The 18,133-nt window shown below is 41.1% G+C and overlaps 1 protein-coding gene across 1 annotated transcript in view; it reads left to right on the top strand.

Moving 5' to 3' along the window:
• The first annotated feature begins 6 nt into the window (after window positions 1-6).
• fbxl17 (F-box and leucine-rich repeat protein 17) overlaps window positions 7-18,133 on the top strand; it is a 198,676-nt gene continuing 180,549 nt past the window's right edge. Inside the window, exons 1-6 of the mRNA XM_035658508.1 lie at window positions 7-182; window positions 1,494-2,002; window positions 2,848-3,228; window positions 3,366-3,488; window positions 3,685-3,942; window positions 4,094-4,225. Coding sequence (XP_035514401.1) covers window positions 1,514-2,002; window positions 2,848-3,228; window positions 3,366-3,488; window positions 3,685-3,942; window positions 4,094-4,225 — 1,383 coding nt within the window. The 5' untranslated portion in view covers window positions 7-182; window positions 1,494-1,513. The remainder of the gene's footprint in view (window positions 183-1,493; window positions 2,003-2,847; window positions 3,229-3,365; window positions 3,489-3,684; window positions 3,943-4,093; window positions 4,226-18,133) is intronic.

Genomic DNA, 18,133 nt, shown 5'->3' with positions numbered 1-18,133 from the left:
GCAGCAGCAGCAGCAGCAGAGCCACAGAGCTGCCCCTGTGTGGATAAACACCGCGCTACTTCACCCGCCGCTTCCCCTGCTCCCTGTCTCTCCTGTCGGGACCTGTCAGCGCTCCTCTCCACCGTGCAGCACAGCAGTATTATGCGAGCAGCGTCCGGTGTGTGGAAGCACCGTGTGAAGTGGTGAGAGAGAGCTTTCATGTTGGGTCCACACAGCTAACTTAGCATCTAGTGATGGAGCGAGCTAGCCTGTCAGAAAGCTTGAATTGGGTTAGCAGTGGGACCGTGTGTTTATTCCCTCAGCGGGGGTAAATATGCTGTTACGTTTGGGGCAGTTATCTGACATAAAGCTGTCGGGACACAACCGTCACGCTGCTTTGTGTGTGTGAATGTGTCTGTGTCTGTGTGTGTGTGTGCTAAACAAATGACCACCTGTTCACTGTTTACATCTCTTTTTCATCCAGCAGCAAGCAGACGCTGCATCGCTTGCAATAACGAAAGCTGCTATTTAAGTATTGTAACGTGGGCAGCTGGGGGTTTCAACATGTGACAAGTAATGCACTCATAACACAGATAATACAAGGCAAATGGTGTCGACTGAGGTGTAAGCACGGCTATAAAGCTCGCTGCTCCTTTTGTTGTGTGCTGTTAGACTGCAGGTTTAGGCTTTACACTCACAATGTGATTGCTTTTTATTGACAAGAATAGTATTTCATTGTGATACCAGGGCTGGGATGTCGCGGTGCACGCTGGTAATGTGTACTACATGGGGAGTGGTAGTGTAATGAGCGTCTATTTTTAGCCTAATGTATATTATGTTCCCAGCTGTTTCAGTATTTATAGAGCTGTCTTGATTGTCCTTGACACTTTAAGGATAGGCACACATTTTTTTTGTCTTAATGTAATTCTCGTGTGTCATTATGTACATTAAGAGCTATTGGCCGCTGTGCTTGTTCCACCTGTCCATGGGGGACAGTTCTGTGCAAAAATATATTCAGAAGTTGAGCTGAAAACAGTATGAGGCTGTAGCTGTATTATTATTATATATTTTCCCCCTTCCTTGTTGACGCACGTCTTTCTTTACAAAGTGATAATGACTTTACAATATTAGCTGTGTTTGAGTATTAAAAAGTGTCAAGTACTGAAAGATAATTGAATCCTTTTTCAGGTCTTGTTTGTGTATTTTCATAGATAGTACTTTGTATTATATTATTATAGATTTACTTATAGTCATAACTTTGCCAATTTCATACTATTTTATCCCAGCAAAGTTCTTGTAGGGTTGCTCGTGTTAAGACGATGTTAAACTCTGTTGTGTTTGAGACTTTTGGTTTTGTTAAACGAACAAGAATACAAATAAGGCACTGAAAAAGGGTTGTTTTGGTATCGGTAATTCACATATCCTATTGGTGTTAATACAATAACTTAGATTTGTCATGTATACCCAATCCTGGAATAACACATTTACTAATGAATTAACTCTTGTTGTTCCAGAGTTTCCTTGAATCATCTATATGGGCCATCTTCTTTCGAAAAATGGTTACCGCCTGAAGAAGAGGACGCGCAAGTTGCATCACAGGAAGAAGAAGAAGAGGAACTGTTTCCTGCAGCTGCCTTGCATGCTTTGCTTCATCGTCCACAACAACAGCACCGGTCTTGACGACGACAGCGACCACTTGGAGGCCGGCGTCAACGGCAGCGGGTGCCGCCACAACAGCATCACCGGAATCAGTGTTCCTGGTGTCGGTGGAGTTGGCATTGGAGCAGCGGCTGCTTCAAAGCTCGCTGAGCGATACGCAACACTCGCATCTCCTGAGGACTGCTCCAAGTTCCTGTTGTCACCACGGGAGTTGGCTATCTGGGAGGGCCAGGGGAGAAGCCTATTATCAGCTGTTCCTGCAAAACTGATTCCACCACCGGCGCTCTTCCGTACCGCTGGGGTGTCTGTGACCGTGCCCATACCTGTACCTGTGCCTGGCTGCACCAGCGACTATACTGAGATGGTAGGGAGCTGCGGGGGTGCTGCACCAACAGAACCAAACATATGATTTAGACTGTACAGAAAATCTGTCCCTCCCCAGAAGAATATCTCCTAAAATCTTATTTAATACTAATATTTAATACGTTATTTAATACCATGTCTCCTCCGATTGGTCAGCTCCCCTAAGCCACTGCCCACCATATACATTCACTAGGTTTCAGTGGGCGGGACTGGACCTTCACCTAGCCTATAGGTGGTGCCTGTTGTGTGATGTAATAGCGTAACGGTAGATTGGGCTTAAATCAAACGAGGCGTGTTAGGCAGTGCAGCAGGGGCTGTGTTTTCTGTGGGAACACTCTTTGCCGTGGACTTTGGGTTTTGTCAGTTTTCAGCCTTTTTACATGCACAAAAAAAAATCAATACATGCTAAAGTACAGGGAAACCTCTAAAAAGTATAATATGGCCTCTTTAACCAATACCACAGAATGGCCAGTTAAATGTGAAATTGGTTTACAGGTGCAAAAATATAAGGAAAACTTGTAAGTGTCCATCAAAGTTCTCTGATCTCTTCATGCAACAAAGTCCAAGTGTTTTAAACATTATAGGGTCATAAATTAATTGGCTGCATGCTTGTCCCTTATCCATGGGGATAAATAAATAGTACCACAAACTTCACACTAAAGCAAGAGCTTTTTTCCCTCATTTTATTTCTCACTGAGCATCCAAGGTCAGGGTGCTTTTGATTCGATCTTTCAAAATGTCGTTGTTGTAATATTCATTAATATTGCAATTGTATTCAAATGCTTTTGACTTGCCTGAAGAAAATGTTTTTCCACTGAGCTGATCTGTGTGTGTCTCTGGGTGCAGGTGTGTAAGAGGAAGTGCTCAGAGGTGCAGAGGTGCACCCCCTGTAAGCAGCCACGCTGCGCCTTCGCTGCCCCTGACGGAGGGCTGGAGAACGGAGGAGTGGGAGGAGGTGGGGGAGAGGCCGCCTCGAACTCTGAAACCGGCCACTGCCACCTTCCCATCTGTCCACTTCCCTCCTCCTCCGCTTCTTCTTCCTCTGCCTCCTCCTCTTCCTCCTCACCCGCCGATGGCTGCTGTGGGTTGGGTCTCCATGCGGATTTGCCTCACAGTTCAGACTCGTCCCCCTGCTGCCTGAATCATTATGACGACTGCCAGGCGAGAAGTTCTGACGCTGCTGATCACTTAAGTATCAACCACCTGCCTTCCTCCATCCTTCTTAAGGTCAGTTCATCACATTGGCTTGTTTAACTGTACAATGAAAGAAGCTAAAATACTAAGGAAGAGTTTTCCACTAATTGGAAACATGCTGTGTACTAAGGGCGCCTTTATGCATTATATTTTCTTTTGCCTTCTTTCAGGTGCTCTCCCACCTGACAGTGAAGGAGCGCTGTCTGTGTGCCTCTCTGGTGTGTAAGTACTGGAGGGACCTCTGCTTGGACTTCCAGTTCTGGAAGCAAATTGACCTCAGTGGCCTACAACAAGTAAGCACATAGGGTAGTGAATGTTTGGTCTGAGACTCTTTTTATCTTCATAAATTATTCTTTAATTTCAGTTGAGAGTGTGTTTTCACATTTTACATTTTAGACATTTAGTTAATACTAGGAGGATAACTGCTTCTGGGATCAAATCTGACTTGTCATATGTACATGTACGACTTTGTGTCACCCTGTTCCCCAGGTAAACGATGATCTCCTGGTGAAAATAGCCTCTCGGAGGCAGAATGTGACAGAGATTAACATCTCGGATTGCAGAGGGGTTCATGACCATGGTGTGTCCTCCCTGGCGTCACACTGTCCGGGCCTGCAGAAGTATACAGCATACCGCTGCAAGCAGCTTGGTGACATGTCCCTGTCAGCCTTGGCTACACACTGCCCTCTGCTGGTGAAGGTGCACGTGGGTAACCAGGATAAACTAACGGATGAAGCACTAAAAAAGGTATGCATTTACAGCCAGAATGGAAACACAAGACATATTTTTTTTCCATGTCTAGATCTTTGCTTGTCAGTTTATTCCCAAATGAAAAGTGAAATGATACTCCAGTTTTGAATCTTACATATACTCAATCATTTCTCCTTTTTGCCTTTAGCTGGGAGAGCACTGCAGTGAGCTGAAGGACATCCACTTGGGTCAGTGCTACAGTATCACAGATGAAGGCATGGTGGCCTTGGCTAGAGGATGCCGTAAACTGCAGAGACTCTACTTGCAAGAGAACAAACTGGTTAGTCCCACATTTCTGTTTCATATTTGTGATTTTTCTCTCTGTTTACCTTGGTGTTTCTCTTCGCACAGGAGCCCAAGTGTCTGTGTCTCTCTGTTTGACAATCTAAAAGTTGAAGTGTTCATTCATCTCGTATTGGCTCTCTTCTCTTGTAGCTGCTGCTAATATTTAGGAGTTATACAAGTATTGTCACATCACTGTGGCCCTGTTTCCTGCATTTCATACTGTTGGTTACTGCAGTGTTGGAGTCTACGTACGAGTGTACCCAAATTCCGCTTCTTCCAATAAGTGCACCACCAGCCTGAAGGTTTGCCAGGCAACATCTGCATTACAATACAGATTTATTAATTTATTCTCTTTGTGTTTAGCATCTCTGTATCAGCTGTCTTAGAGAACTGGTCATTCTGCTCTTCTGCTTCATTATTATTCTTCTTAATCACTCTTGCTTTGGGAAAAAAATGTATGCGACTGCCATAAGATTCTGCATCATAGTTTGATCTTTGACACACTGTCAGCTCAAGAAAAGTGCGTAAAATAAACGTAATACTTTAAAGATACACTCCTTTGATCCAAATGTAAAGGTTGCCTTTTTAATTATTATCAATGGACAAAAACAACAGCTTATTTTTTATGGGTATTACAAATATGTCAATTATATGAATTTAGCTCAAATCTTTAATCCACTTGTTCCCTGTAAGATGATCTGATCAGATCTTGGAGATCCTTAGTGTTATAAATTTGCTGTTTAATTAGGGGAAAATATTCTCTTGAAACTACTGTAACTCATTAATTCTTGAAGATATGCAGTTCATATTCACACCGTTTTTTATGTGAATGCAAATATGTGGATGTGTACGCATGTTTGCTGACTAATGCCTTTATCTGTTTAATGACTGACCTCATTATCACAGCTGCCTTTGTTTTATACATAATGAGCGTGGCATGACCTTTGTACCTCCCATCATATTTATTTGAGTAAAAACACCATGTAGAGAGGAAAGTGACACACTACCTATAACCACCACTAGATGTCACTGTTTTACAATGTCTGAAAACAGCCTGCCAGCTGCTTTCTTTTTGTAGGCCACAGCTTGTTGATACTAATGCTGAGTTGTGCATTTCTCCCCTAAATCCCAACCACACATCCTCTTTTACCGTATTTGTCATTTAGTATCGCATTTTGATGGAGAAAGAGAGCACAAATAGTCATTTGGCATGTCTGTCTCTCACCTCTTTACTTCCCTTCCTTGCTAAATATTTCTTCACAGTCCATGAGTAATCATGACCTTGATGAATTAGTCCGCTTTAAGTTGTTAACAATTGCTCAGTTTGTTAAAACCCCATTCATCAACTTAATAGTATATGAAATTAGCGATTACCACTGGGTGAGAGATTAATATTGCTGCTGATAACATTTCAGCGCAGCAGTATCAATTTCAGACAGTCATTTTTCAGACGTAAGACCATTGCAGTTATTTTAGCTTCCTGTCATTAGGGTGGAGAGAAATGGGCTTAGCTTATATGGGAATTGTTATGTCTAGGCGCTCTGGTTGCTTGGCCTAAAATTGTCATTAAGTTTGCCAAGAATTAAGACGACCCAGAAACGCTTACATTTTTCCACAGAGGCCATTTATTGTCTTTGACAGCTTGAAAGACTACCTAAAGTTTCTCCTCCAGCTTCTCAGGAAAAAGAAAGATTTTGTTGCTTTGTGGGAAAAATGGTTGAGTTCCAAAAATATGGATTAACAATAAAACAAATGTTTTTTGATATTTTTCTTTTGTACTCGTATACGCACTGCTTTAATATGATAATAATAAATATGGTATTACTTATGAAGAATTGAACAGGTGACTCAACCAGTCATACTTTGAGGATTTTATTTCACCCTGGGTCAGCTGTTTACAGACCAACAAAAAGGTTTCAAAGCAGTGTGAAAAAAGACTTTTCTGAAATGTGTGTGCAAAAAATGAATGGCTGAACACTTCAGGGACCATTGTGTGGGCTGAACCTTTGTTCTCTACATGAATTGATCCAAGAAACAGTTTTTAGTGTGGTATAAACCGCACAATCGTGGGACAGTTCAGTGGAAGCCTGTCCTCTCCTCTCCTCTTGTTTTCTCTCTTCCTCTCTACTTGTTTCCTCTCCTCTCTGCTCTGTGGTACATGGATCCTGTCTCTGTCGTTCCTAATCAATCACAGATGAGGATGAGCCTTTCACTAACTCTGATCTGCCCTCTCTTTCTCCTCCTCCAAAATTGAATAATTGAATTGCTGCAAGATGTTTCTGTGTGGTCTTTCACTCGCCCTCTGCCTTTTTCTTTCTCATGTGCACACCCACATACATTTTTCCTTTCTTCCTCTCCTTCAGTCTTTTTGTAGCTGTGGTTTCAGTTCCATGCTGGAGGGTCTTTTCTCTGTGTTAAGACCATATCCAGATCTGTAGATGGTTAAATTCATTTTTTTTGTATAACCTTAAGGAAATATTTTATCAATACTAGAACTAATAGTATTGGCTATAATTCTGGTAATGTTGCTCTGTTTTTATGTTTCTCCTTTCAGTATATTGTATTAAACAGCAAATTTATCTGGGTTGTTTGCTAACTGCGGCAGTGTCGAGGAAGGTATTGGACATTTGAAGAGGAATGGAGATCTTTTTGGTGTCCTGCTATGAGGCTAACATTTTCAATTTTGAAATTTCTCACTCTTCCTTTAATTGCAAAAGGCAGAGTTAAAGGACAGTGCATAAATTCCCGTCCTGATTATCATACTGAAGGGCACACCAGTTATTTTCCTAACAAATGACAGTTGAAAGTTGAGGACGTCTCCAGCAGTGACTAGTATCTCCAAATTTTGTTTACAGTTGACAAACTGACGCTTGCTCTTTCATACCTTGTTAGCCCGGAGCCAAATCAGCCCAGGGCTACAGATAACCCAGGGCTAAGAGTGTGTTTTCTGAAAAGCAGGTGACTCTGGTGTCTCTATGCCCCACTCCTTTTGACATCTACCCTGCATTCTTTACTGGCGTTCATCCAGTATTTATGCCAGAGTTGGTTATATTGCACCAGTTGCCTTTCAAGGCTTGTTTTCATCTTCTGGAGTGTTTTCTTCTCTCCCCCCATTCATATTCTGTTCTCTTCCACCACCTCGAAGGGCAAAGGCTCTGAGAATAGCAAATTCCCATTTTCCTCATCTCACTTCAATTTGCCGTAGGGGGGAAGAGGCAGCCCTGAAAGTCTAACTCTGAGTTCTGTCAGTTACATAGACCAACTGGTGGACGAAGTATAAGCTGCAAAAACCTCTTGTCACCCATCTTTCCATGTCAGTAACTTTGCGCCAATGTTCCTTTCAATTAAACATGGCAATCTGCAAACATTTCTGCTGGGGAAGCACTTTCCTACTCTCTTTTCCTCTCTCTTAAAAAAAAAAAAAAAACTTTATCTGCTCTCCTGTCTTGTTAAAATCAAAGAGTGTGCACTTAATTTCCCTGCAATGTGATGGGACGATTCTTCTACTGGTTCATCTCAAAGACATTGTGTCTGCCTACACTCACACACACTCTCTCTCTGTCTCTCTCACACACACACACATGGCACGCAACACAGCCTCTGATTATTTAGCAGGTATTTTTAGTGCAAAGATGGAAATGTAAGTGGAATTGGAGATGACCTAACATAGATTACCATGTGCCCTCAATTTAGGTGTAATTACCACTCTGCATGTACAATCAGAGCTTCCCTCCTGTGCTTCCACCACGTTTTCCAGCTCGCTCACTAAGGCGCTTGGGATGGAAGGGATGCGTTTGTCTGTAAAAGACAAACTGTCAGAGGGAATGGTACTTCTTGGCCATCGGTCAATGAAGTAGTGCCTCATCTCCCGCTCTGATTGGCTGTCTGTCCAGCTTGTCAGCAGTCTGGTTTTTGCTGGCAGGAGAAATGACAATGAGGCTCCACCGGCCCAATCAAACATAATCACAGATTAAATTGTATATTGACATTAGCAGATTTAATTAGTCGGATTAGAGGGAGAGCAAAGACAAAGGAAGTGATAATGATAGCTGTCAGTTACTATGGGAGACCTTTTGACATAAACTAAAACACACATGCCTAGTTAAAACAATGGAAGCAACACACACATGGGAGCAGATGAAATGAATAGCTGCCAGCTGCACTGGAATATCTTCTGGAAACTTTGTTCACGTATTTGACTGTAATTAGAGATAAATAGAACCACTCTGACCAGCAACAAACCACACACACACACAACACACACACACAACAAAACAACACACACCCACAACACAAACACAACACAACACACACACACCACACACAGTGCATTGTCCATCTCTTCTTCAAGATCTCCCCTTCAGTCGGAATGACAAGATTTAGACTTTTCAGGATGTTAAATGTCAAGATGTTTTTATGATGTATTTATTCTATTTAAACTGCTAATAGCACTGGATTATGTCCTGTCAGAGTGGAGGAAAAGCTTCTTCCAATACAGAATTTCAATGCTTTCCATGTAATAGAGTCTTCTTTAGTTTTTTGTCTTTGTCTTTGTCTTTTTTGCTTTTGCTCTGCTTTTTCTGTCTTTGTTTTCGTGGCTTTGGGAGGTAGCCGTATGTAGTAAAGGGTCCAGATGGAATTTTTACTGTACCAACCTGTGGAGAATGTATATTGTCCATCTTCCATTGTGCTATTTTTTATTTACAAAACATTATTTCCTTCCATGAATTTGCCAAATTTTCCTAATTTGAAATGAATGAATTGCCTGATGGATGGAATGGAATGGAATGGATGGATGGATGGATGGATTGGATGGGATGGATAAAAAAAAGTAACGTAAAGTACCTCTGTGTAGGTTTTTGATCCACCTATAGTGTAACAGAGCAAGTTTTTTTACAGTTGTGTTTGTTTTGTTGTATCATTCAAGCCTCAGTGCAACGTAAAAATGGGCTCTATAGAATGTTTTTTTATGAAGGAAGCTAATGCATTCAACAGGTTTGGTAGACCTCACTCCACAGGTGACCTTTAAGTAATTCTTCAAGCAAAAATATATCCAGTTTCTCTATATAATAAGGTTGATATATATTCTATGACAGTAAATAGAAATTGGAACTCATAAGCTTGATGTTAGCTTACGTTGCAGCCGTCGCAGCCCATTTCGAGTGTACTTTCACATCTAACTCTGCATTAATGATTTATTTCCACCAAACCAGCGTTGGTGATTGTTGGAAAGACTAACAAAGACGGTTTTGGTGAGTTTTATTTTGTTTCTCTATAACCTTTAAGTGTGGATTGTTTTGGCAACAGAATTGTTTTGGGGTTTTGACTGTTGCCCAGACAAAACAAGCTATTGGAATATTTCACCTTGGGTTCATTAGTTCATAATGAAAATGATTGTTAGTTGCAGCCTTAACTGTGTCTGACTTATTAAGAAAACAAGATCAGTTTGTTAAGTAAGAGATGTGAATTATACATTCAAACTTTTCTTTTCACCCTTACCACTGCTTACATTCTCAGTATGTAGTCTAAGCTAACAGCACATTCCTCTCTCCGATATCCTCCTCTTCATTGCTCTTTTGAAGTGCCTCTGTATTGATCTGTGTCCCCAAAAAGCTGCTCTGTGTGCGCGTGTGTGTTTGAGGCGGTTGCTGATCGGCCTTTGCCTGAAGAGTAATCAGATGCATTAATGAGCACTGACTTTAACTTGGACAGCCGGCTGCACTCAGACGCAGACTTCGTCGATATGTTCCCTTCGCCGTCTGCCCAAGAACAAAACAAGTTTTAAAGGGGAGAGAAAGAAAGGGAAGAAAGTGAAAGCACTTTTGGAAATGTGAGTCTGTGAAGTGTGCCTCCAAAGTGATATTTCACCTTGCTATAATGTTTTCTTTTCAACATTTGTTACCCCGGGAAAAGATTCAATATCAACATTAGGCATCGTTTCCCTGACTCTATCAGTAAGGCAGGTGAAATGACTTTTTGTAAAAGAAGAAAAATGCCTTGGTGTGGCAGGATGCTCTTTTGGATTCCCTGAGTGGCTCATAGAAATGTTAAATGTATTAAACTTGTGGAAAGAAAACAAAGTCAAGTGAATGACACACATAATTGAGAAGTTGGACAGCCAATACAGATGGCTCTCTATTGTTGAACAGTGACAGAATGCCAAAAATGACAGAGTCAAATATCTTTGTTTGGCAGGACAGAAATGGAAAGCAGCTGAAGTAGCGAGGGAGACTTCTGGTAATGCCTACATTTCTCTTTGCTGACCTGAAGGTGGTAGTAGAAGTAGTCATTGCACGAGTTAATAGCAGGACTACGCATACAAATAGTTGCTTTAACAGTATCAGCTGTAGTATCAGAAGTATATTATGGTATTTTTAAAGTAGCTTCTGATGTGATGGTGATGGTCTGAAGTGATTTTATGCCTTTTTTTTAAAATTCAAAATATCTTAACTTTTCCATTTATTTGCTGGGTATTACCTTTTTTAGAACAAGAACTTCAGGGTATTGTTAACTTCATATCTTGCATAGCTTATAACACTAAACAAGTCCTCCAATGGCACATATGATAATAAATTATCCCAAACATGTCTTTTACGATTTTTACTTTAAAGGACCAGTGTGTAGGATTTAGTGCTGTGTAGCGGTGAAGTTGCAGATTTCAACCCACCTTCCTAGAGCCTGTATGTGTGGTGTTATTCAGCCTCAAGTATTTCTTTGAAATGAAAACAACAGTAACTCTGGATCACAAAATCAAGTCAAATCATTGTTATAACCTCAACCAGGACTTGCATACAGGTCTGATATCAGCACTCTTCTCCTGAAGTCTTAAATGTATACAGCACTGGAAATGTTTTCTTGCTGTAGATGTACCTGATCTGCTCTTGGTTGATGTGCTCAGTTTTCACCTGCAGAGGGCGCAGTAGGACTGGAAAAGAGCAGTAATACAACAGTGGGCGAGCAGTGAGCAAACGGCAGCTGAATCCTTGTCTTTTACTTAGACTGCACATGAAAGATCCCGCACTGTTTGTAAAAACCTGAGAATATTCAAAAATATGTATAACAAAATGTTTATATTCCATTTCGTTAAGTATTTCCTTAACCCTCTTTGTGGTTCATGCACCTGCGACAGGTCCTTTTAGAGGTAGATGAATTTGAACAAGAATGATGTTGTAACCACGGCTCTAACATTTTCCTGCAAAAATATATGTGTGCAAAGTGTGTGGTTGCTGTTTGTACCTTTCATGTCCTGTAAGAATTTAAATACTATTGAAATTAAAATAAGCATTTTCTCACCTGTGGCCAGACACTCTGAATGGCCTTTGCAGTGGTAATACATAATCTCTTAGCACTGTAGATGTTGTAGCAGCACTCATCTCCATGACGTTATCAAGCATTCGCCTGCAGCTACCAGAGTACCAGGAAAAAGCACTGAGGAATGTTAATGTGAATGTGACTTCCATTTCCATTCCTTTTCTGTTCATTGCTTACTCTGGCTGAGCACATGGCGGGACTGCAGCCTGAGACGGGGGGTAAAGCTGAGATGAAACCCACACTTAATTTCCCCCTCTTTTCCGCTTGAAACATGTTTTACTGGATGGCTGTGCAAATGTATCCTGCCTTCCAGCTAGTAACTCACTGTTGTTAGATTTTATAAGTTGACACTTTGTTGTAAATATGAATGAGTGAATACAAATGTTGGGTGAAGTTAAATAGGGTAATTTGAGGGAGCGAAGTTGAGCTTGAATGATTAGTCAATCAGTTCATTAGTTGATTCACAAAAAGTTAATTGGCAGCTATTTTTATAATCAGTTTATTATAATTTTTCAAGCAAAAATGCCAAACATTGAATGGAACCACTTTATTTTTCACAGATTTTATGCTTTTTGGTGACACATGTTATAGTAAACACTATATGTTTGGCAGATAAAACAAGCAATTTGAATACGTCACCTTGGGCTTATGATATGTATTTTTATTTATTTATTTATTTTACAGTTTTTGGGTTTACAGAAAGAACTTTTTTTAATTGATTCATTGTTTAAGTCGTTTTTCAAGCAAAAATGCTAAACATTTGATGGTTACAGGCTCTCAGATGTGTTAATTAGCTGCTGTTACATTATAGTAAACTCAATATTTTTGAGCTTTGGACTGTTGGTTGAACAAAGCAAGACATTTAATAACATCACTTTCAAACGGGGTCCTTAAGTCGGTTGTATAGAATAGGCCTATTTTAACCTTTCTCTCATTTTTTGGAGGTTGGAACAACAAAGAAAGAAATAATCGTTGGCCGTTGTTATTTGTTGTAATTTATAGTGATGCTAGTTTGATCATGGATTGACTATGAAGACTTTAGTATCCTCAAACTAAAACATAAAAAAGACTTGCTTCCTATTGAGGGTTTCCTTAAGACAAAATCCTCTAGCTTTGTAAGTGGACTTTGTAAGACTGGCTACCGCTTTGTGAAAGCTCCAGTTTACAAAATAAAGAATGATTACAAAAAAATCTAAATTTAATATTTTTGTCGGTCAGTCCCTGCTAGCCAGCAGCAAGTTGGATACGTTTGGCGACACAACAACCAGTAACTTTTTGTCAATCAATTCGGGTGAAAAGAAATTGGCACCCATTTCTATTCTCCTGAGGGCCAGTGCCGGGCCCTGACTTGGCCAGTGTTTAAAGAGCATTGCTTTAGAGGCCCTCTGTTTATCCAGCTCCCGACAGCAGTAGCTTCTGACACCCAGCCAGGGATGTCACTATGATTCATGGCCCTTTCCGACACCTCGCTCACGCCTTTACTCTTCTTAATCTCTTTGCGCGCTTTCCCTTCCTCTCCCTCTCCCTCTCTCCGATGATGAGTTTTCCTTTTGTTTGAGATGGGCAGGAATGATGTCATCATTTAAAGCAGAAGGGCCGAAGCCAGGATGGAGACCTCGCCTTTAGCACAGTGGACTAGTTTGTATGTATCATGATGAATAGCCCTCCTTGGGGATTCACTTGTGTCTTGTGCTATGGAGAAAAGACAGAACTGTAAAAAAAAAAAGAGGAGAAGGAGAAAGTCCAGCTGCCTTTTTTTTAGCTTATTTTTAAACTCTTTTTATCCTCTTTTCATGCTCATGGTCCCGCTACTCATCCCATCCCGCTCCTCCTCCCTCAAACAAGCCATATCCTCCCTCTTTCTCCCCCTCTGTCACCCTCTCCTCCTGTTGTCTCTGTCTCTTTGTGATTGAGAGGCCAGAACAGCTCTAATCACTGACTTCATTAGTGATGATTGATAAGAGGCAGAAAGGTGTGTGTCTGTATGAATGTCTATAGATGTTGTGTGTGCATTTGTGCGTGTGACCCCTCTCCTCAACATATCCCCCCCCCTCGTCTACTGTCTCACCCTCCACCAGACGTCACCCCTATGCCTCCCCCTGTGATGCATTCGGGGCCGGTGATAGCAGCGGTTCAATACTTGGGGTAATGAATGTGTTTAATAAGCACAGTGGGTCGATGGGCTTAATGAAGGTGTGACAGAGGATGGGCCTGGAGAATGCTGCTGTAACGAGACTCTAACGAGCCTCTGGGGTTAACGAGGTCAAGCTATAACCGGGATTCCCTCACCTGTACAGTTTTGTGTGTGTGTGTCTTCTCTCTGTTTTTGTCCCTTGCTCCAGCTCCCGAGCTCGGGCCTCTGCCTTCCCTCCGCTCTTGTTTACTACAGTAAATTTGTCCGTCCCTCTATTGGTTTGTCACTTGTTCTGTCTCGGTTTGCTGGCTCTACAGTGCTTCTTTCTGTCCTATTATTATATTTTTCTTTGTTGGCCTCTGTCTCACTGCAGCTTGTCCATCTTTTGAAGGACGACCTGGCGTAGGAATGCTGGCTGAAAAGCTCTGGACTCTGGAGTTGTGTGAGCCCTTTTTTTCCCCCCTTATATGAAGCGGGTTGCTAAGAGGCCTGCCAGGCTATTTCTGGAGGCTTGGAGCCTTTATTGTAGCGGGTACTGACGTCATAAAAACCTCTCTGTTCCAGAGACTGACAGCTGCACATCACACACACAGTTTAAATATTTAACATTTTTGTTTAGAGCTAACTCCATGACACTGAAACGAATTAAAGCTCATTGGTTGCAGGTCACTTTTTGTACAGTATATGATTTTTCACTGTAGATTTAAGTGATTTACTGTTGTTCACTGACATCAAATTAAAATGTTGTCCATTGACGTAGTTTACGGTTGATTCATTTAACTTTTAAAACTTCGCACACTCGACAAAACATTGTATTGTCAGTTTTTTGTGAAAATACTACTTCTTTAAGATAGCATGGTTAAAATTTGATTATTGTATGTATTTTCACACAGGATTTTTCTTGTTTTTGCTTGTTTTAGTGTTTTACCTACCTACAGCCCAGAGACAGAGAGAGATTTGCTTGTTAATACACTATGCTCTGAGAAGAGTTTTATTTTGAGTACAAATTTAACATCTGGGGGGTGGGGGGGGACCAGTTTTCTTCTTTCCTGGTGGGTTCACTCCCCTGCTCTGTTGATGGACTTGCTAGGGGAGTTGGTTGGACTGGGAGTCAATAAAGGCTTTTCTGTTCTCTGAAACTGCTCAGCACAGGACAGTGTTGTTTTTCTGAGCTTTATACCCCTGAAGTATATTAAAGGTGGTGGTTGGTTACATAAGCTTCTACTAGGTTGAAAAAACATTCTGTTTTTTAATCAACCAGTTTAGTATTACGTTAATTTACTTTATAAAATGTCAAGATGAATTTATTTTCTACATTTTCTTGCTTAGTTAAAAAAAAATCAATGTTTATTTTATAATTTTATGAAATGGAGAAAAGTAAGCAAATGGCTGCCTTTCTAATGCGGTAAGCAGCAAGTATATGATATTTACATTATAAATGACAGAAACAATTATTGTTTAATATTGGTAGAATTCATTTTGTTTTGTATTGGCACCTTTTAAAGAGCAGCGGCATATTATCACTTTTGGAAGGATAGTTTGTAAAGCCTTGATTTATGATTAAAACAAAAACAAACAAAAACTTAATTATTATCGATAAACATATATAACACTTGAAAAACTTGGAAAAATGTGTATACAAATATTTATTATTACATGCATGTCATTATTACACACTTTTTCCATATGATATACACAGCATCACTAGCTTGGACTGAAGTTCACCACTCAGTTAAATAGCTGTCATGTAAGCAGCATGCCTACCATCTGTTGAGGCAAAATCTGATTTATACATCATAGTCCGTTATCTGCAAGAAATTCCCTTTGTTTCTACAATTACAGGGTCTGCCGTCTGACGAAAGCGCCTGAACAACAAGCAGAATGTTGTGTCTTCACTTGTCATATGTTGTTGCACCAACAGAAGATTTATTTTCTTTGAAGGTCCACCTTCACTTGTATTTTTCTTTCACTTCAGTTTTTCTTCCCTTGTCTCTCTTGAGCTGATAAGTTTGTAAGAGCTGATATTTTGTGTTTCAGAATATTTAAATCAATATCTGTAGTTTGAGAATTTCTGATGCCCAGAGTTCCGCTGCGGTGCACACAGTTGCAAAGAGACCATACATTTAAATTCAGATTAAAAGTCTGTGTTCTTCTTGGTTCAAATTACAAATTTGGTTTGCTTGTCCAAATATTCTTCCACTTGTCCAGCCTGTTAATGTAATCGATTTCAATAATGTTAAACTCTGCTGCAGTTTTACTCAGTACACCATTCACTCCTGTCTTTGAGGAGCAGCCATTACTCTCTGCTTCCTCTCTATCCAGCACCAGTATTTCACCAGTAGAAAAGTGTGACTTCCTGAACCTCACATTTCTTCGCCTGCCGTTGCCAGGGTGCAACACCGTTATGAGATATAGCATAGAGACAAGCAATCGATTAATGGTGCACTTAGCTGGGCTAATTAACAGCTATGTAGAAGTGGAGAAAGCATCAGGCAGCATCAAGGAGGCTGTTTCCCCATCGCTGAGACCCCGGATAACCTTTGAAGCATAGATCACTTTACAGCATGGTTTACATCACGGGTTGCAGGTCCTAGCAGCTTCATACACCTTGCACATTGCTCTGGCTTAACTTTATCACTCGGAAGGTTAGCACAGGTCATTGTAGTGCACAGAAGTTCGATTGACATTGTTGCTGCTGCAATGAAAACTCATTTTGTCCGTGCCTATTTAGGACATCTTTAAGAAGCTGGTTTCTGATTGCCCAATGGAGAGCCTTGTAGTTAAAATATCGATGGAGCTATTTCCAAGTACACACATTTTTGTATTTGTCTTTTAACTCTACTTGCTAACAAATTAAATGTCTACATTTCTACCTTGTTTTTCTCATATTTTTTCTCCTCTTCCTCTTTCCTCCTGTCATTCAAACTGTTTCACTCCTTTGAGAGTGGGAATGACACGAACAGCAGATTTTATTGTCACCTGCCACTCCAAATCCCACTCTCCCTCTTCTCCCCTTGAATCTTCCTTCTCCCCTCTCTCCCTCTCTCTTCTTCTCCCTTTGCTCCCCTCCTCAGCTCCTATCCGATCTACCTCCAGTGTGAATTTGACTTAGCTAAATTAGCTCTCAATTAAAAGTGAATTTGGTGAAAATGAGCACGCTCCAGAGGGCACAGATAAAAGGGAAAGGCAGAGCCGATGGGGCCGCCCGGCTGCCTAACTGGCTGCTGTCTGGCTGCATCGTGTATTTTGGGGCATGCAAAGTAAATTATGTGTGTGTTGTTGAATGAAGGCAGCTGATTTGCATTTAGATAAATCCCTGTGGATGTGTGGTTGTCATTGAGATGCAGAGGGCTGAATCCAGTGGCCCCCTACCCAGCCACTACTACCTGCAGGGGAGGATATATGTGTGTGTGTGTGTGAGTGTGAGAGTGTGTGTGTGTATGTGGGAGCTCTTAGCATGCTGGACTACCTGGAGCAATTGCCCCACTTTTCTAGACAGCAGTGAAGGGATGAAAATATGAGCCATTACTGAAAACATAGGTGTGTTCACATGTGTGTGTTTGCACAAAATAAATTTGCAGCTGACCTTTCCTATACCTGCAGAAGACTAAAATTATGACTAAAAAGAACTGACTGCACATAACTGGCAGGCACTGCATCCTATTAAACGTAGTGTTGACACAGTTAGAAAGCAAAGAACTGCTGAGGGTGTGGCTGTTCAATTTTCACATCTGTCCTTCATCACTTACAATTAAAATAGACACTCTTTGCTGCATGTTATGAAACATTAGGAAATGGGTGGTATGCAGCGTCCAGAAGCTGACAGTTTTAATTAGTCCTGTTTGATTATATAGCAGCAGCCTCTCTGCTAGCCAGCTCAAATCACCTGTCACCTGTAATGTATGTTCTCTCCGGTGGGAGTTCAATGTTAAATGCATTTCCATTCCTACTCCTGTATGGTGATGCATGAGGCCCAATTCTGCACTTCGAGGCATTGTTTCAACTGATTAGGATATGCAGACATAAGATAGATCAACAATTGTTTAAACCTAGGGGCAAAATAGGTGGAAGAATAGGTGAAAGGGTTCCAAAGCACTGAGTTAATTTTATATTTCCAAGAAAATATTGTTTTGATAAAGTCTGTCCAAACTACTGATAAGTCCCTAAAGTTTAAGTAGGTATCAGTTTAGCAGAAATTGGCCTGTCAAGCCCTGGATCACTTGTTTTTGATGTCAGTGTTTGTGCCGAGTGGTGTGGTTCACTGCTTTGGGCCCGTTGATGGATTGGCAGAGGGGGAGGCGGCTTGCTGCTGATTGACAGTCAGGGCTGAGTGTGGGCAGATGGGCTGTAGTGGCTGTAAATATGAAGCCTGTGTGACAGGTGAAGGTCAGTTTGGTGGGAGGTTGAGGAGCAGCTGAGCCTTGGTGGGAGGTTGATGTGCTCTGTGTATGTCTCTCT

Source organism: Morone saxatilis, unplaced genomic scaffold (assembly GCF_004916995.1).
Source record: "Morone saxatilis isolate NCDOM2014 unplaced genomic scaffold, NCSU_SB_2.0 Contig16, whole genome shotgun sequence".
Taxonomy (NCBI): domain Eukaryota; kingdom Metazoa; phylum Chordata; class Actinopteri; family Moronidae; genus Morone; species Morone saxatilis.
The sequence above is the reverse complement of the archived record's forward strand: the minus strand, read 5'-3'. Positions and strand labels throughout refer to the sequence as shown.